General features: G+C 36.9%; 1 protein-coding gene and 1 pseudogene across 1 annotated transcript; both read right to left on the bottom strand.

Moving 5' to 3' along the window:
• Positions 1-3,408: 3,408 nt before the first annotated feature.
• On the bottom strand, positions 3,409-6,064 carry LOC138171708 (vomeronasal type-1 receptor 4-like). Its single transcript, XM_069101350.1, has 2 exons — positions 6,021-6,064; positions 3,409-4,423 (listed from the first exon to the last, which is right to left on the bottom strand). Exons 1-2 carry the CDS (start codon positions 6,062-6,064, stop codon positions 3,409-3,411), a joined length of 1,059 nt encoding a protein of 352 aa, XP_068957451.1.
• A 13,751-nt stretch (positions 6,065-19,815) lies between these two features.
• The window catches only part of LOC138171707 (vomeronasal type-1 receptor 4-like), an 11,096-nt pseudogene continuing 10,075 nt past the window's right edge, over positions 19,816-20,836 (bottom strand).

Here is a 20,836-nt window from a genome sequence, read left to right as displayed (position 1 = left end):
CCTTGGGCTTAGGAATCGCTAACCAGTATTGATGCTGTTATAATAATTTCTCTTCCAGGGGCGGCCAGGTAGCACAGCAGGTGGGAGCACTGGCTCCAGTGTTGAGAAGACCTGGAGATTGAATCCCGGGCTCAGACACTTAGCACCCACCCAGAAACACCAGGCCGTGTAACCTTGAGCAAGTTACTTAACCCCAATTGCTTAAAAAAAAAAATTTCTCTTCTTTTTCATACCAAGTACCTCTGACTAAAACAAGTTGAGTTGTGATATACTGCCTCTTGTCACTGCTAAATTTTGGTACCTTAGCATTGCTATAGGACGCAGGTATATAAGATTGTATGATTTTCAATCTGAGATTATCATTTCCATACCCTAAACATCTATGTAGATGACTGCATGGACTTGTGATCTGCCAGTTGATAGATATGTATCTCTATGATCCTTTAAATTTTTCAAAATGGCATGAAAATAATTAAGCAAAGATGCAAAAGTTATTTGGACCAAAGTATAAATCTATTAATAATTTTAAGTTGAAAAGAGAAACTTTTTTCAGTTTGTCCTTGAAGAAAAGAACTTCAGTGCAATCAGTTTTCTTAGAGGAGAGTAAGTTATGGAATATCTTCTTTTACTTCATAGGAAAAGTGAATTTTACTTAGGTTTCTTACCTGATGTGGCATTATCATCTGTTTGTAGAGCATGTCCTGAAGTACAGATATGTCTTACTATAAGACATAACATTTGGTGTACACTGTTTGTATTCAATTTGGAATTAATTACTTAATCCACCTGCTCATCCCTTCCCAGAACATTTTTTGCTATTTAGAAAGTTGAAGTAAATTGGGGCAGCCAGGTGACACAGTGAATAGAGCACCGGCCCTGGAGTCAGGAGAATCTGAATCCAAATCTGGTCTCAGACACTTAATCCTTCCTAGCTATGTGTCCTTGAGCAAGTCACTTAATCCCAATTGCCCTGCCTTCCCCCCTCCAAAAATAAAAAAAGGGTAAATTTAGTGTGTATTAGAGATCATTGTCATATTAAAAAGTGCAATTTTTTTTTTGTATATGGCTTAGATCTTTAATAGCCTCTACACCTCCTAAGAAGGCTACCATAGAGAAATAAACTGGAATTCTAAAAGAAAAAATGGAATTAACTGAAAAAAATTTAGAGTCCTCAATAATTGTATTAAAAACTTAAGTATGGATTTTTTTTAGAAAACAACAAAAGCAAGCTATCATATATATATATATGTACATATATATTTTTTTTCACAAGATTTTCCATCTGGATTTTGAAAGTGTTTAGCTCTTGATTTTTCAGATGGTATTTGAATTTCTTAGAATGTAACAACAAAATGATTTTGTAACTTATTTTACTGAAAGTTACTTATAATGCAGTCAAAGGAAATTTAACAAGGCACTAAGCTCTACTTTGGTCAATATTAAGAACTCATTATACACTTTAAATTCTCATAGTTTTTTATTTAAATATTCTTCTTTAGGCTGTTTGTTTTTAACATATTTATATCAATGACTAAGTTTGGAAAAAAGATAGAAACAGCAAGGGGTATTTTAGAACATAAATTCTCTAAATGTTCAAGTAAACTATAGGTTACTAAGCTAATGATTTTCTTATAGCTCTATTATTGATAATGTCAGAACCATAAAGTTTGAGCTGATTTCCAGTAGTTATTGAAGAAATAAAATTTGAAAGGATGTACTAAATTGCACTAGATCAATTTTGTTAAAGGGTGTAGCAAGTACTTCTAATAATCCACAAGAGATATGGAATCAGAAAAACAATTCCACTGAAGAGAAACCCCTTTCAGAGCTACCCTGAGGACTAGATGAATTCCAAAATGTGCAAGAGAATTGCTAAGAGAGAAATGGACTACTAAGTGGGACATCTGGAATCCCAGATGAAATATGCTGATTAAATAGGAGTGGGTTATTGGGATATAGGATGACATCATGTTAGTTAATATTGATCTTTATTGTATTATTGTGGCCATTTACTTCACAATGATCTCTGTTTCTTGAGTTTCCTCAATTGCCTTAAAACATGCAAATTTCCCTTCAAAATTTATTCCATGGTTTTAGATATTTTCATTATAGCTTGTGTTGTGGTTAATCAGCTTTCTTATTTTTTAGAACATAACATTAGTTACTGTTTTCAACCTATTTTTGAACATTCACTGGAAAAATACTAGTGTTAGTTCATCCTTTGGTTGATAACATGTATGTTACTGTTACAGAGTTTGCTTATATAAAAGTGATCCATGAGAGATGTGAATCTCTCATTGTTCAAAGGGAGAAATAAAAATGATTGATATAATTCGTTGTCATTTTCAAATGGATCCTATTTAGAAGTAATTAATGTTGTAACTGCTTTTGTCCTATAACACCATAAGTCATGGTTGTTTGTCTTTAAAGTTTGCCCAGAATTCAGTTGGCTTATACTGGGTTAACTTTAGAAACCCATCTCTCCTATTAATTGCTCATCTATTCTTGCCTGAAGGACCTTAGCTGACCTTAGGAGATGAGTATGAACATGAGGGAGGCAGGTCTAATATCTTAATACTACCAAGCTATCCTTCAAGGATTTCTGGTTTTCATGTACCTGGACTGTCAGAAGGGAAGGAGGGGATTGTTGCTAGACTCTATTACCAGACTTTCATCCAATCATGTGGTTGCTTGAGTCTATAACCAGTCACATTGCTCTCAACCACATAAAGTCTGCTACCATATTTTTTTCTTTCTTCTGTGCTCCACAAACCTATAAAAGCAGAAATGTCTTTTTCCTCAGGGTCTTTGGCTTAATTGCAGGCAAGCCATTGAGTCATTTACTGACAAGCAGCATGCCCCTTTGAATATATGTTATCTTTCTCTGAGAATTGTCTCAATTCTTGCTTTTGTTATATTACACTTGCAATATAATGCATCACTTAGGTGAGTCCTAATGAGAAGTTAGCTTGACAAAAACTTCTTTATTTTCTACAGATATTGCCCATCTATCCTTGTAAATCACAGGTAAAACCTAAAATGTTTCCCTTACTATATGTAGAAGCAATTGATAGACATTTCTCAACTGTCCGTATACTGTTAACATAGAATGTTGTTTCCAACATCCCATTCAATTCTACAACAAAAACAATTTTTAAAGTAGAATTAGAAAACTTAAACATTTTAGGAATGAGAATTCAAAATGGTCTTAAGGAAGGCATACAGGAAAGTTCAGAACAAAAGGACATTCAGATAGGCTAGATGTAAAGTATACATGAAGTCTTTTTCAAACTTTAAAGCTCTAATCAAATGCTCAATATGATGGTTGTTATAATTAATATCCTTTCTATTTTCTAAATCCTATGATTCTTTGATTCTACCATTATCTGACCTGCTTTCATCAACTGCTCAAAGATATTTTTTTGTAAAAATGGAAATAGAATTCTGGGCAATGGAACGTCTAGGGAAAAGAGAATCTTGGGATCTTCTCTGTTGCCAGAGTGAGTAAAAGAAACAGAGAATTTGGGAATCTGAACTGATAAGTACAAATGGACTGATGGCTGGGTAACATGCATCCAAGAACACTATGGTGGGCATCAACCACTGATAATGCTTATCAAACTTGAAGAGATAAAATGAAAAAATAGAATTGACTGAGTAGAAGGAGACGTAAGTGCTCACCAACACCAAGATGGTGTAGGTGGCTCGAATCTCAGGTGACTTTCTTGACAAGAGGCTGGAGCTGCGAATATGCTGGACTTGCTGATGATATCTTTGCAGGAGAAGCACCAGGTAGCCACTGGCCATGACCATAAATACCACACACAGGAAATCAGGAATGGAGTACACAATTATAAATAATGAGTCTTTGAATGATGTTGAAGCATAATCTGAACAGAATCCTAAATTCCATATCCTTGTGTTATTACTGCTTTCTGTTAAGTTTGGCATATTCACAAACATATAGATATGTGTCAGAATATGCATAATCCAGCAGAAAAGACAGAATGGGAAAATGTGCACTGAGGCATAAGTTTTGAGTGTTGACCATCTGGAACAGGCAAAGGGATTGATAGTGATAATATGAAAACCACTCAGAAGGCAGGTATTGTTGATGGAAAGACTACGGGCCACTCGGTGGAGGAAAACAATAAGTTTACAGCCAATACGATCTATAAAATTTTTCATTCCCGAACTAAACATTGTCTGAGGGACTCCCTTGGAAATTAGCCCCATGGAATTGGCCAAGGCCAAATGGAACAAAATGGAGTCCACAGGCCTCATCTTGCTGCCAGTTAGGAAAGTGGAAATGCAATGACAGAGGAGGAAGAAATTTCCCAGTAGACCAGTTGCAGTCTGCATGAAGAAGACAATGCCTAGACCTATGTAAAAGAAAAATATTCCTATGCTGACTGAAACGGAACTGTTCTCAGAGGCAGAGAAAGAAGAAAAGAAACAATGATAGAAAAAGAGAAGGAAGGAAAGTCAGTTCGGAACTTTCCTGGAGGAGATTTACTAATGAGTTGAGTAAGACTTGTGCTACTCAGCCTGATTTGTATTTCCTGATTTTTCCTTTGATAGTGAGAAAGTGGCAAATACCCAAATATTGGAAAGTAATATTTGTGAAACACCACAATTTCACCAGGCCATCAGGAGAGTTCTTTTCAGTCACTGAGAGAGGTCAATGAGGCTGGGAAAGTGAATGCTCAATCTTAATGCAAAAGATTAAGTATGGAAAGAGACTTACATTCATTATTGAAAAATTTAAAATTCGGTAAAAAGAATAATGAAAAATAACAGAGCTAAATAGATGATTAAATAAAACAGAGTAAATATCTATGTGAAGAAAACTTAATGGAAAGAAAATGTATTTATTTAAATAAACATGGAAGAAAATTATACATTATTCATGTGCTGGGACAAAAGTAGGAAGTTATGTATTTAGTAATAGAGGAATCCTATGCTGTACTTAAAATCATATTGAACAAATAAATAATGGATCTTAGTATAACAAAATGATATTCATATTAAAAAATTTTAAATGTGTTACACAAATGCCAGAATAAAAGACGAATGATAAAAACATCAGATCACATCAGAATTCAACAGTACAATTAGCATATGGAAAAATCTCTAGAATATTGTCAACATGTAAAATTCAATAAACTTCATTACATAGAAAACACATATTAATAAGAAATTGAAAGATGAGTTTGTTATTAAATATTAAACAAAAAGAATGCTGTACCCCCAGAAAATGGGAGAAAAATAGCCGAGTCAACAATAGAAACTAAGCAGATTATAAAACAATTAAAATAAAATTATGAACTAATTAAGAAAACAGTAACATGAAATGAAAGATAATTGCAAAAAAAATTCTATATAAAAAGGAAACTCAAATATTCAAATTTTGAAATGAGAAATGGAAGATTTGAGCAAGGTTAAAATGAAAATTATCCAATAATCATACCTTGAAATTAGGTGATTTAATAAATTTCATAGTTTTAGAGATTCAAAATACCAAAAGTACTATGGCAAGAAGTAGTTGACATAAGCCAGCTGGTCATAAATCTCAACTCCATTAATGAAGTTCCTGGATTAATTTATAGATTAAAAGCAGTAGCAGTTAAAAATTATCATTCTACTTGAAGAATAAATAAAGCCACATCAGAATTCCTATTAAAAAATGAACAAGAATACCAAGGAATTATAGGGAAAATGAAACTTGGGAGGTATTATGGGCTTTAACAACCCTACTCATGGGTTCTCTGCCAATTTGTATAAAAACAACTTCAGGAAATGGAACAAATAGGTTCATGTGACCTCTGACATAGTGGCTCTGTGATCCTAGGCAAGTCACTCGCACTCTTACCATGTAGGACCCCTCTATTGGACTCTGAGATTGGGGAAGGGTACTGGTCTGTGGTGGTAAAGCAAGTTCCTCCCTAGGAGCTCATCCTATAAAAGAAATCCTAGAAAGAAGCAAGCACCATGATCATGCCTAAACCCATGCTGACTACTAGTACTGCTGCGGCCGCCGCTGTCGTGTGAAGATGATTTTCATCGTTATTCTTTCGGTTATACTTGATTGTGGCGTATTTTTGTTGTTGCTATTTCTATTAATCCTGTTAGTTGAAAAAAATGTAATTCAAAAATGAATTTTCAAGGGTTCTTTGTGGAAGCTTTGACTGATGATTTTAAGTCAAGGAGGAGAACAAAGAGGAAGAAATCAATTCCATTATATTACAATGGTAGGTGGAGAACCTCTGTAGGAAGTTTTATTTTTCTGTTTTATTAATAAATTTATATTTAATTTTCAACATTCACTTCTTTGAGATTTTGAGTTCCAGATTTTCTCCTCATCTCTTCCCCATCACCCCAAGATAATGGGCATTCTGCTTACCCCTTCCCCCAACATTTCCCACCTTTTATCACCCCTTACCCTTCTATTATTCCCTTCCCTTCTATTTTCCTGTAGGTTAGGACATATTTCTATCCATTGCCTGCATATCTTATTTCCCAGTTGCACGTAAAAACAATTTTTAACATTAGTTTTTAAAACTCTGAGTTCCAAATTTTCTCCCCTTCCTCCCCACCCACCCTCATGGAGAAAGCAAACAATTCAATTTATGTTATATGTGTGTATTCATGCAAAACACTTCCAAAATAGTCATGTTGTGACTATAAATATATTTCCTCCATCCTATCCCCCCCATTTATTCTATTTTCTCCTTTGACCCTGTCTATTTTCGAGTGTTTGCTTCTAAATACCCTCTCCCCTAATCTATCCTTCCTTCTATCACCCCCTCTTATCTCCTTCTCCCCTACTTTACTATACGGTAAGACACTCAACTGAGTGTGTATGTTATTCCCTCCTTAAGTCAAATCCAATGTGACTAAGGTTCACTCATTCCCTCTCACCTTCCCCCCTCTTCCTCTCCATTGTAAAAACTTTTTCTTGCTTTTTTTAAATGTGAATTTACCCCATCCTACCTCTCCCTTTCTCCACCTACCTGTACATTCCTCTCTCACCCCTTAATTTTATTTTTTATATATGATCCTTTCATCTTCAATTTACCCTGTGCCCTGTGCATGTGTGTATAAGATATATGTGTATATATATATATATGTGTGTGTGTGTGTGTGTATGCACACATATACATAGGTTTTGTATGTGTGTGTGTGTGTGTGTGTGTGTGTGTGTATTCCTTCCAACTACCCTAATACTGAGAAAGGTCCCATGAGTTACAAATATCATTTTTCCATGTAGGAATGTAGACAGTTCAACTTTAATAAGTCCTTTATGATTTCTCTGTCCTATTTACCTTTTCATGTTTCTCTTGAGTCTTGTATTTAAAAGTCAAATTTTCTATTCAGTTCTGGTCCTTTCATCAAGAATACTTGAAAGTCCTCTATTTCACTGAATGTCCATTCCTCCCCTGAAGTATTATACTCAATTTTGTTGGGTAGATGATTCTTGGTTTTAATCCTAGCTCCTTTGACCTCTGGAATATCATATTCCAAGTCCTCTGATCCCTTAATGCAGAACATGCTAAATTTCATGTTATCATGATTGTGTTTCCATAATACTTGAGTTGTATCTTTCTGGCTGCTTGCAATATTTTCTCCTTTACCTGATAATTCTAGAATTTGTGTACAATAATCCTAGGAGTTTAAGAGTTTCCATATTGGGGTCTCTTTCAAGAGGTGATTGGTAGATTCTCTCGATTTCTATTTTATCCTCTGGTTCTAGAATATCAGGGCAGTTTTCTTTGATAATTTCTGAAAAGAAGGTGTCTATGTTACCTCTTTTTTTGAATCATGTCTTTCAGGTAATCCAATAATTTTTAAATTATCTCTCCTGGATCTTTCTTCCAGGTCAATAGCTTTTCCAATGAAATATTTCACATTGTCTTCTATTTTTTCATTCTTTTGGTTTTGTTTTATGCTTTCTTGATTTCTCATAAAGTCATTAGCTTCCATTTGTTTCATTCTAATTTTTAAGGAATTATTTTCTTCAGTGAGCTTGTAGACTTACTTTTCCATTTGGTAAGTTTTGCTTTTTAAGGCATTCTTTTTCTCATTGGCTTTTTGGACCTCTTCTGCCACTTGGGTTAGTCCATTTTTTAAGGTGTTATTTTCTTTAGGATTTCTTTTTTCAGATATTCTTTTTTTTGTCTTTATTAATTTGTTTGCTTACTTTTAGTTTACAAAAGGTGTTATTTTCTTCATTTTGTTTTGGATTGAGCTGTTGACTCATTTTTTTCCCTGTTTGAATTTATTTTTAGTTTTCAACATTCATTTCCACAAGATTTTGAGTTACAACTTTTCTCCCCGTCTTTCCCCTACTCCCACTCCAAGATGGCAAGCATACAGAATATTCCTTCCCCCAATCTGCCCTCTCTTATATCACCTCATGCCCCCCCCCTTACTTTCTTATAGGGCAAGATGGATTTTTATACCCCATTGCCTGTATATCTTATTTCCCATTTCACATAAAAACCAATTTTAAACATTTATTTTTACAGTTTTGAGTTCCAGATTCTCTCCCTTCCCCCCTCCTTACCCACTCCCACTGGGAGGACAAGAAATTCAATATAGGCTATACATGTGTAGTTATGCAAAACATTTTCATAGCAATCATATTGTGAAAGACTACCTATATTTCCCTCCATCCTATTCCACCCCACATTTATTCTATTTTCTTTTTTGACCCTGTCTCTTTTCAAAAGTGTTTGCTCTCCCCCAATCTACCCTCCCTTCTATCACCCCCTCTTATCCCCTTCCCCCTACTTTCTAATTGAGTGTGTATGTTATTTCCACCTTAAGCCAAATCCAAGGAGAATAAGTTTGACTCATTCCCTTTCACCTTCCTGATCTCCTCCATTGTAACAGCTTTCTTTTGCCTCTTTTATGTGAGATAATTTACCATATTCTGTATTTCCCTTTCTCCTTCTCCCAATATATTCCCCTCTCACCTCTTAATTTTAGTTTTTAGATATCAGTCCTTATTGAGCTCCTTCATGGCCTATAACTGATTCATATTTTTCATGGCAGCTTTGAATGTAGGAACTTTGACTTTCTTTTCTTCTTCTGGTTTATGTTTTGATCTTTCACCAAAGTAAGATTTTATAGTCTGATCTTTTCCCACTGTTTGCTCATTTTCACAGTCAATTACTTGACTTTTAAATCTCATTTTTAAGGAAGGTTACTTCCATTGTGGAGGGTGTACTGTCTCAAGCTTCAGGGGTCTTGTGCAGCTGTTTTCAGAGCTACTCCTATGGACCTATAACTTTTCAGTTCTTCCAAGGTTGTACAATCAAAAGAGAGATATTTACTCCTCTCCTGGCTTATCCTCTGGTCTGTGAGTGCCCACAAGTACTCTTTTTTGCCTTGGAGCCATCAGGAGGATTCCCTCTCTATCTCTGCCACAAGCTCCACCATGCCAGCACTCCTCCTCAATCCAGGACTGCCACCCAGGACTGTGATCCCGATTGAGGCACCAGCAAAGCAAAAGAATCCTGCCTCAGTATCAGCAAAGAGATCTCTACAATACCCTTCTGATCAGTTGCTTGATCCCCCTGCCATCTGTGAACTGAGAACTTGGGAAGCAGCCAGTGCTGCTGCTGTTGCCCTGGGGCTGACCCACCTTTCCTACTGACCTAAATTGTCTTTTGTGTCTGTGAATTGAGAAGTCAGGAAACCACCATAGTTGCCAATGATTCAGTCCCCTGAGGTCTGCTCCAGGTTTGCTGGTTGGGTGGGGGGCAGTCTGTGCCAGTGCGATCAGTATTGGTCTGCACTCCTCTCCCAGCCTTGTGTAGCAGACATTTCCTGTTGACGTTCCAGGTTGTCTTCAGCTGGAAATTTGTTTCACTTTATCATTTTGTGGGTTCTGCTGCTCTAAAATTTGTTTAGAATCATTTTTATAGGCATTTAGAGGAGGACTCAAACAAGTCCCTGCTTTTACTCTGCCATCTTGGCCCCTCCTCTTGTTTTTCAGGGGCACATGTAGAAAGAGTGTTATATTGGGACAAAAAACAAATTGGGTTCATGTCCCTGTTGTCCAACCTACTACTACTGCTATGACATTGAAGCAATGCTATTATGCTGAATTTCCTCATATAAATCCCACACAATAGCTGCTACATGAATGCTTTTTCCCCTTCTCATTTATCATTTAAGAAATAGGTTGGAATAAATTATGCCAAAACTACCTTTCTGGAACCAAATATTATAATCATAATATCTGTGATAAAAACAGTATAAGCATAAAGGATTTCATCCATTGTTTTCTAATAATTTTTTTTTAACTACTCACAGTGTGAGATTCTTGAAAGTAGGTACTGTTGTGGTTTTATCTTTTTCTCTCTATCAATAGAAAAATCACTCTTCCATCTCCCATTTGCCCTGGCAGATTGGATCCCTCTCCTCAGTTATCTAAGGATAACTTGGAGGTCTGGAGTTGTCTAGGATACTCATGAGCCTCCATCTGCTATGGTCTCTATAATAAAGTAATCAGGATAACTCATTGATCTTTTAGAAAAAAAAAAAAAGAACTAGGGGTGGCCAGGTGGCTCAGTGAGTAAGAGCATCGGGATGACCTGGGATCAAATCCAGGCTCTGATACTTAGCACCACACCCAGAAACAACTGGCCGTGTAACCTTGAGCAAGTTACTCAACCCTGATTGCTTTAAAAAAAAATTTTCCTAAGCAGCTATAACAAGAAACAGTAACAAACACAATGCATATAATGCTTCTAACTTTCTAGAGGTAAACTGTCCCCAATGACTCTACTAATGATCCTGGTTGTAAGTGGAAATTCTGAAGTCTCTGGTGGAACTTCCAATCACCTGACCACTGTCTTCTTGAACCTAAGTACAACCAAGTTCAACAGAGTAAATGCAAGAGAACTAGAAGTAGTATTTTCTCACTGAACATATGTTGAGTCAGCAGGGATAGGGGATTGCTCTATATGCCCACTCAGTAACTCTGAATAGACACACTTCACTCACTTCTAGGAAAGGGTGTCCCTATTATATGTAAACCCTGTTTTAATTCGACGATTCTTGAGTCACTAGTCTTTCTGATTCCTTCACCAATATGAATGAGTTTTGCTATTAGCAGAATACCCTCAGCTATACAGTGTCTAGAAATAAACTTCCCAAAGCTCCACTTATTGGAATAGGGACAGGTAAGGGATTTCAGTGCATTTTCTCCATTACCCACCAGCAAGGAGAGATGTGAGTGTTCTCTAAGGATGGGGATAGTATCGTTGGTTAGTCCTATCACTGTTGTGATAGTGATCAATGGATAGCATAGAACTTAAAGCATAAAAGGTTTTGGTCTGTCCTTCATGTTTATATACTTATATACATGCTTATATACTCTATTTGGTGAATGACTTTCATATTTTATTAAATAATTAAAATGATATATCTCTCAATTTCAGAGCAAGAAACATGTATACCTATCAAATATCATAATAGAACATATAATATATTGTATATAATATACCTATAAAATATCATTATAGAGATAGAAAGCAACCTATTTCATCTTACCAAGTTAAATATGAATGTAAATAAACTCATATTTTGTAAATATTTACATATGTGATGTATTGAATTAGAAGATGGATGAATGAAGAAAGAGGGAGTAAGGAAATGACAGGGAGGAAGAAATTTGGGTGTATTTTTGCATACAGATTATACTCTATGCTGAAAAGAAATAAAAGAAATGGAGCCTTAATCTCTTTCACTCTCATCATCTGCATTTCTATATATTACTTGCAAATCCCAATAGCAAGAGACAGAAAGACAAATTCCATTTAAAGCTACTGTAGACATAAAATATTTAGGAGTCAGCCTCCCAAAAGAAATCCAGGGACTATATGAACACAATTGCAAAACACTTTTCACACAAATAAAGTCAGATCCAAATAACTGGAAAAACATCAGCTGCTCATGGGTAGGCTTAGCTAATATAATAAAAATGACAATTCTACCTAAGTTGATTTATTTGTTCAGTGCCATACCAATCAAACTATGAAAAATTATGTTCTAGAACTAGAAAAAATATCAAAATTCATCTGGAAGAACAAGAGGTGCAGAACACCAAGGGAATTAATGAAAAGAAATGGTAAGGAAGGTGGCCTAGCCATACCAGATCTTAAATTGTATTTTATAGTAGCAATTATCAAAACCACTTGGTACTGGCTAAGAAGGAGGAGATCAGTGGAATAGGTTAGGAACATAAAGCACAGTAGTCAATGATTATAACAATCTACTGCTTTATAAACCCAAAGACCCCAGCTTCTGGGATAAAAACTCATTGTTTGACCAAAACTGCTGAAAAAACTGGAAAATAGTATGGCAGAAACTGGGCACAAATCAACATCCGACACTGTATGCCAGAATAAAGTTCAAATGGGTACATGATCTAGGTATAAAGGCTTACATTATAAACAAATTAGGAGAGCAAGGAACAGTTTATCTGTCAGATTTATGGAGAATGGAGGAATTTATTAACAAATAAGAGATAGAAAACATTACAAAATGCAAAGTATATAATTTTGATTGCATTCAACTGAATTTTTTTTTTTTGCACAAATGAAACCAATGCAACCAAGATTAGGAGGGAAGCAGAAAACTGGGAAGGAATTTTTACAACCAGTGTCTCTTGTAAAGGCCTCATTTATAAAATACATAGAGAACTGAGTCAAATTTGCAAGAATAAAAGTCATTCCTCAATTGATAAATGGTCAAATGATATGAACAGTCAGTTTTCAGAGGAAGAAATTAATGCTATCTATAGTCATAAGGAAAATTGCTCTTAATTGCTATTGATTAGAGAGATGCAAATCAAAACAACTCTGAGGTACCACATCATGCCTGTCAGATTGGCTAACATGGCAAAACAGGAAAATGATAAATGTTGGAGAGGATGTGGGAATGTTGGAACACTAATTCATTGTTGGTGGAGCTGTGAGCTGATTCAACCATTCTGGAGAACAATTTGGAACTATGCCCAAAGGGCTATAAAAATGTGTATAACCTTTAACCCAGCAATTCCATCTTTAGGACTGTATCCCCAAAATGGGAAAAGGACCCACATATACAAAAATATTTATAGCAGCCCTTTTTGTGGTGGCCAAGAACTGGAAATTGAGGGGATGCCCATCAATTGAGGCATGGCTAAACACATTGTGAAATATGAATGTAATGGGATACTATTGTGATATAACTAATGATGAACAGGTTGACTTCAGAGAAACCTGGAAAGACTTATATGAACTGATATTGAGGGAGGGGAGCAGAACCAGGAGATCACTGAACCCAGTAACAGCCACAGTGTTCAAAGACTGATTTTCATAGACTTAGCCCTTCTCAGCAGTGCAAGGACCTAAAACAATTCCAAAGGACACATGGTGGAAAGTGACAGCCACATACAGAGAAAGAACTATGGAGTCAGAATGCAGAACAAAGCAGACTATTTTCTTTTGTGTTTTTTCCCCCTTTCTCATGATTTTTCCCATTTTTTTTTAAGCAGTTGGGTTTAAACTTGCTCAAGGTTACACGGCCAGTTATTTCTGGATGTGGTGCTAAGTATCTGAGCCTGGATTCGATCCCCAGGTCATCCTAACACTAGGGCCAGTGCTCTTACTCGCTGTGCTACCTGGCCACCCCTCCCATTTGTTATAATTCTTCTATGCCACATAACTAATGTGAAAATGTGTTTAATAGGACTGTATGTGTAGAGCCCATATCAGAGTGTAAGCTGTCTTGGGGGGGGGAGAAAATTGAAAACTTATGGAAGTGAATGTTAAAAACTAAAAATAAATAATTTAATAAATAGAGAAAAAAAGAAAATAATCTCTTTCACTCTCCCTAGAGACTGATGGCAGAATATGTTTTATTATGGTCCAAAATTCCCAGGTCCAGTGATACACTGGGAATTTAGAAACAAACAAAACAAAACAGGAAAAGAAAATAAATAAACAAAATAAAAAACCAAATGAGAACAAAGAAATAATAGCCACACTGTCTCTCAGATAGATGGCCATCTTCTAGGTGAAGGATCAGCCTGTTAAGAAGGACTCTGGCAAGAATCTTGCCAGCAATGACTGAGAGAGACCACCCTGTGATTTTCACAGGGCAATCTATTTCCTTTTCCTTTATAGACATGGACAATGGAGGCATCCCTTAACTCCTGGGGGAGAACCTCCTCTTGCCATGTAACCTGAAAAATTTTAGTTAGCTTTTGTATGAACAATGGACCTCCTGCCTTTTAAATCTCAGCTGGAATAGAGTCAGTACCAGGTGCTTTGCCACATGAAAGGAACCTAATGGCATTCAAAACCTCTTTTTTCACTTGGAGTTTCAGCTAGGGAGGGATTGACTTCAGCCTGAGGTAAAAGGTCAATGGCCTCAGCATTGACTGATGATGGTCTTTTGAGAACACTATGGAAGTGTTCAGCCCATCTCTCTAGGATCATGCCCTTATCTCTAATCAATGTGACTCCATCAGCACTGAGAGTGTGAGATGCACCATAGGTCTTTAGTCCATAAATGACATTCTGGGCATCATAAAAGCACTTTGTATTGCTACTATTAGCACAAAACTGAATTTTATCTGCCTTAGTACTGAGCCAGGAATCCTGCATCTCTCTAAGCTTTGTTTGTACTTTACTTTTGGTGGAATTAAACGCTGCCTTCTTAGAGAGGAATGGGCTATCCTGCTGGTAAAACCTGTGGAGTTCTTGTTTTTCATTTAGCCACTTCTGAATTTCCACATCATTTTCATCAAACTAGTCTTGGTGTTTGTGAGTGTTCTGACCCAGATGGGCAAATACAGTGCTATACACCAAATCTCTGAAAGCTGCCCACTCCTTTTCTGCTCCACTATTGCCAACTATATCTTGGCTCAACTTTCCTTCTAAGTTAGCAACTTGATCAGAGAAGAGCTCTAATTTGTTGACATTAATTCTTCTGGTAGTCATTTTGCCTTGGGGGCACTGCTTTTGATGAAAGTGATATTTCGCTTGGAAAGGATTGACACTCAAAAGCTGTGTAACCTTGGGCAAGTCACTTGATCCCAATTGCTTACCCTCCCCTCTCCAAAACAAACAAAAAAACAAACAAACCCACCAACATATAAAACTGAAAAAAGAGATGTCTCTAAATGAACTATCCACCTCTTTGGTTGGCTATCTTCCTTTAAAAAAACCTCTAACTAGATCAAATGACACAATTCAAGTGACCCTAAACCTTTCTAGTGCTAAATGAAATCATCCAAGCCTTTCCTAAACCCAATATAATGGATATATATGTTTATAGACAATCCTTATTGCCCCATCCAGGCTGACCATAGAATGGTTCACCATATATTTCAATGTACTCCCAGGGTTAGGCTTACTCTGTTACTTACTCACAACCTAATTTATCCTTGGACTAAACCAGACTCTCTCTCTTAAAAGGGCACCTCAACCTCTTTGATATAAATCTTTGATATAAACAGGAGCCACCACAACTGGGTCATTTTATAGGTTCAAAAGCATAACTTCAAAGAGAAAAACTACCCTCAGGCTTTCTCCCAGTAACCCTGAATATATTCTTCTAGTAAATAATCACTATTCATACTCACCCACTCAGGCAGATTACTACAATTTGTGTTAATTACTTTGGAAAGAGTTTTGGCTTAAAAAAAATTTTGAAGTAGCATCATGCAAGCCATTGTAAGAGGGGATATAATGGTATCTTGTTTTGCTCCCCAAAAAATTATTGGAAGATTATCAATGTGGGGAAGCTTGCTTATCTTATTTTACTAAAACCCTGGCCTTCCTAGAACTATGACAATGGCCAGAGGGAACTAGAAAGGTGGGGGTATGGCAAATAGCTCAGATCTTAGAAGAGGTCACCCCTCCCCCCCAGTTAGGTCTCAAGTAACCTCTCTACCACACCTATGTAATCTGCATATAAGCTGCATATACAAAGGGAATGTAGGGAAGTAAAGTGAGGAATCTGAGGAATTTGACTAACCCTAAGTCTACCAGGAAGGACAGAACTATATAACCTCACTCCTGCTTCTGCCTCAGTGTGTGTGTCCTTAGTGAGTACCTCACCCACTTTCTTGCCAGAAGTATAATAAACACCTTCCTCTGCACATTCTGTTTATGAGTTCTTTTTAGTGAGAAGGGGTTTGCTGTTTTAAGGGGTACATCATGTGGATCTTCCCAAGGGCCCCCAGAAAAGCAGTGGGCAGTGGAAGCTTATCCCAGGCTAACTCCCTGACCCTACCTGGGAATTCCTGTGATCCCCACAAGTATTTCTCACACCAAGAAATTTTAAAGGAAAATAATACCTACTATTCCAGAGGACAAAAAGACTTTAACTGAAACAGGGAAGTGTGAAACCTTACCTAGGGAGTTCACCTCCAGTGTGCTTGTTTTATTTCCATCTCTCTGTGGCCTCAGAAGAGTTGTAGCCATCTTATTTCTGAATTGTTGGGGGAGTTTTAACTATAGTTCCACCAGAAACAAGGAGGAGTCTCACCCACTAGCTCAATCTCCAAACAGCAAGTGAATAATTGCAGAGATAAGCTGAAAAGAAAATAACAAATGTATTTGAAACTCCCTATGATGCTACTCACTGGAAAGTGACTTTCCAACCCAAACATTCATCTTTCTTTAAGTAAAAATTGTGCCTCAATATCCATTTCTTTCAGGAAAGAAAACACAGACAATGAACAATATTATACAGAGACTGCAGGCCAATGTTAATACTTTTTTTTACATGCTTTATTAACTTCTAGTTTACATCATTCATTTCCCCAAGATTTTGAGTTACAAATTTTCTCCCCATTTTTCCCCTACCTACCACCCCAAAATAGCAGTCCCACGGGATATCCCCTCCTCCAATCTGCTCTCTCCCATATCTTCTCCCATATACCCTCCAACTTTCCAGTAGGGCACGGTGGATCTCTATGCCCCAGTGCCTGTATATCTTATTTCCCAGTTACATGTAAAATAATATTAATAATAATAATAATATATATATATTTAAACATTTTATTTTTAAACCTTTGAATTCCAGATTCATTCCTTTCCTCCCTTGTCACCTACCCTTATTGGGAAGATAAGCAACTCAATATAGGTTGTACATGTGTAGCTATGAAAAATATTTCCATAGTGGATACAATATTAATACTTTTCAAAGGAGGGGAAACCAAGTTAGGGGAAGAGGTCTAAGCCAGTCATTTGGCATTCAGAAAGCAAAAGAAATATCACAAAGCAGTAGTACAATCTTTGTTCAAGGAAAGAAAAGGGAAGGTGAACTTTGAGAAAGTTAAGTTTTACAGACAAAGTGTATTTAAGAATGGCAAAGAAAGCAGGATTGTGCATTTCATTTGTTGAAGTGATGGGGGCCACCTGTCTTTTTGTTTTCTCTTTCTGAAGTTTCAATCACATGACTTCTCAGGTCACTTTCCAGTCTATATCTATCAATCAACAAGAATTAGAAATAGAATGAAGGAAAGATTACTTCCTGAAAAAATAAAGGAGTATAGATATAATGAAACTGGGGTTGGGATTAAAAATAAACCGGGAAGTATGTGTAAAATGGACTACAAAAGGCATAAAAATCAAGATGACTAAGTAAGGGAACACTTTAGTAGCCCACATGTGACTCAATGGGAACTTGGAGAAGGAGGGAAGACCTCCACAAACACAGTGTCTCACTGAGATTTTCAGGGACAGTTCTGGAGTCTATTTCAGAATTCCTTCCTAATGCCAGCAAATAGAGGATTTGCATCCTACCCTGCATCCCTTTTTACCTCCAGGAAGAGAAGTGATGCTTTGCTTCAAAGTGCCTGGCTTGAAGAATCAGAGAGAGGTAGGCTATCACCAGGCTGGGCTCAGCTGGAGAGGCATAAAGCTGGGCTCTGCCACTCAGAGTGTGGATATAGTTGGGGACAGATAGCAGTCAGTTATAGACTCATGATTTTGTCTGACCCTAGAGATGGAATTATCTTGTCAGTTGAAAGACAAGGAATATTGTCTTCATGGGATCTCAGGAGTGTCACTGAAGGTTTGAGCTTTGTCCCAGGTGTAAATCATCAGCATCATCAGCAGCTATTTTTATGAATTAATCGTAATGTGCCCATTAACAATTATTCTTATTAATGAGCTTGGTCAAAAAATATCTTTAGAAATACAGCTGGGATCAGCCTGAGAGAAAAACTTCTGCTTTTGCAGGTTCTGAGGGAGAGAGGGATGTGAGAATTTAACAGATCACTGAGGGATGGAGATGAAGAAGACTTAGTAATGGCACCTTTAGGGTTTTTCATGGGATGGCTGGGATTTTCAAGTCTTTCCTTTTTCAGTGAAGGGAATCTCCTCTCCCATTCAGTTCACTCCATTTCCTGCCACTTCAATCACTATGACTTCTTCCCTTCAACTATTTTCATACTGAGAAAAGTTTCATCAGTTACAATTATTGTTTTTCCATGTAGGATTGTTAATAGTTCAACTTTGATAAGTTCCTTATGATTTCTTTTCCCTGTTTAGCTTCTCTTACTTCTTGTATCTGAATGTCAAATTTTCTATTCAACTCTGTTTTTTTTTCATGAAGAATACTTGAAAATCCTCTATTCCACTGAATGACCATATTTTCCCCTGAAACATGATACTCAGATTTGATGGGTAGGTGATTCTTGGTTTTAATCCCAGCTCCATTGCCCTCTGGAATATCATATTCCAAGTCTTTCAATCCCTCAGTGTAGAAGCTGCCAGATCCTGGGTTATCCTGATTGTGTTTCCACAATATTCAAATTGTTTCTTCCTGGCTGCTTGTAATATTCTCTCCTTGATCTGGGAATTTTGGAAACTGGCTATAATATTCCTAGGAGTTTTCCTTTTGGGACCTTTTTCAAGAGGTGATTTGTGGATTCTTTTAACCTCTATTTTGCCCTGTGGTTCTAAAACATCGGGCAGTTTTCCTTGAGAATTTCTTGGAGGATGATTTCTAGGTTCTTTCTTTGATCATGGCTTTCAGGTAGTCCAATAATTTTTAAATTATCTCTCCTGGATCTATTTTCCAGGTCAGTGGTTTTCCCAATGAGATATTTCACATTGTCTTTTACTTTTTCATTTGTTTGTATCTGTTTAATAGTATCTTGATTTCTCATAAAGTCACTAGCTTCCATTTGCTCCAATCTAATTCTGAAGGAACGATTCTCTTCAGTGAGCTTTTGAGATTCTTTTTCCATATGGCAAATTCAGCTTTTTCAGGCATTCTTCTCCTCATTGGCTTTTTTGAGCCTCTTTTGCCATTTGAGTTAGTCTATTTTTTAAGGTGTTGTTTTCTTCAGTCAGGTTGTTGACTCTCATTTCATAATTTTCTTGCATCATTCTCATTTCTCTTCTCAATTTTTCCTCCACTTCTCTTATTTGATTTTCAAAATTCTTCTTAAGTTTCTCTGTGGCCTGTAACCAGCTCATATTTTCCTTGCAAGCTTTTGATGCAGGAGTTGTGACTTCACTGTCTTCCTCCTTTTTCATGCTTTGATCCTTTTTGTCCCCAAAACAGGAGTGTAAAGTCAGATTGCTATGCTTGCTTTGCTTCCTTCATTTATTCATGTTGCCACTCAATTACTTGACTTTTGAGCTTTTTGCCACAGTAGAACTCTGCTACTAGAGAGGGGAGCTTTGTCCCAATTGCTGGAGTTTTCTCAGCTGCTGCAGCTAATAGTTGGCTGCCCTCTCAGAAGCCTCCACTGGCTCTGGCAAACTTGTTACACACCCTAGGACCTCCACCCTAGACAGTGTTCCAGATCCAGAGTGAGAAGAAGAAATGGAGAATTTGGGAATCACAGCTTATAAGCACAAATGGACTAATCATTGGGAAACATGCATTCAAGAGAGGTGATATGGGAAGCAACCACTGATGATATTTATCAAACTGAGCACTATAAAATGAAAAAATAAAATTGATTGAGTAGAAGGAGACATAGGTACTCATCAAAACCAAGATGGTGTAGGTGGCTCTAATCTCAGGGGACCTTGTTGACAATTGACTGGAGCTGTGAATATGCTGGACTTGTCGATGGCATCTTTGCAGGAGAAGCACCAGGTAGCCACTGGTCATGACCATTAATCCTACACACAGGAAATCAGTTATAGAGTGCAAGATTATAAATAATGAGACATTGAATGAAGGTAGAGTCTGAACAGAATCCCATCTTCCACATCCTTGTGTTGTTACTGCTTTCCATAAAGTTCTGCATATTCCTAAACATAAATGCATTTGTCGGTATGTGTAGGATCCAGCAGAGAAGACACAAGGGGAAAATGCACTTTGACATATTGGTTTTGAGTTTTAACCATATAGAACAGGTAATAGGACTGATGGTGATAATCTGAAAACCACTCAGAAGGCAGGTGGTGATGACTCAGTGGAGAAAAACAATAAGTCTACACCCAACATGACCCAAGAAAATGTTCGGCCCCAAACTAATCATTGTCTGAGGGACTCCCTTGGAAATAATCACTAAAGAGTTGGCCAAGGCCAAGTGGAAAAAATGATGTGTATGGGCCTCAGTCTTCTTCCAGTTAGGAAAGCAAGGGTACAATGGCAAAGGAGGAAGAAATTTCCCAGTAGACCAGCTCCTGTCTGGATGAAGAAGACAATACTTAGAACTAAGTCAAGAAAAATAATTATATCACTAACTGAAGCAGCACAGCCAGAGAGATAAGAAGAAAGAAAGAAAGAAAGAAAGAAAGAAAGAAAGAAAGAAAGAAAGAAAGAAAGAAAGAAAGAAAGAAAGAAAGAAAGAAAG

This window comes from Petaurus breviceps, unplaced genomic scaffold (assembly GCF_028583685.1).
Source record: "Petaurus breviceps papuanus isolate PSGF00001 unplaced genomic scaffold, PetGlider_PUasm1.0 456, whole genome shotgun sequence".
Taxonomy (NCBI): Eukaryota; Metazoa; Chordata; class Mammalia; order Diprotodontia; family Petauridae; genus Petaurus; species Petaurus breviceps.
The sequence above is the reverse complement of the archived record's forward strand: the minus strand, read 5'-3'. Positions and strand labels throughout refer to the sequence as shown.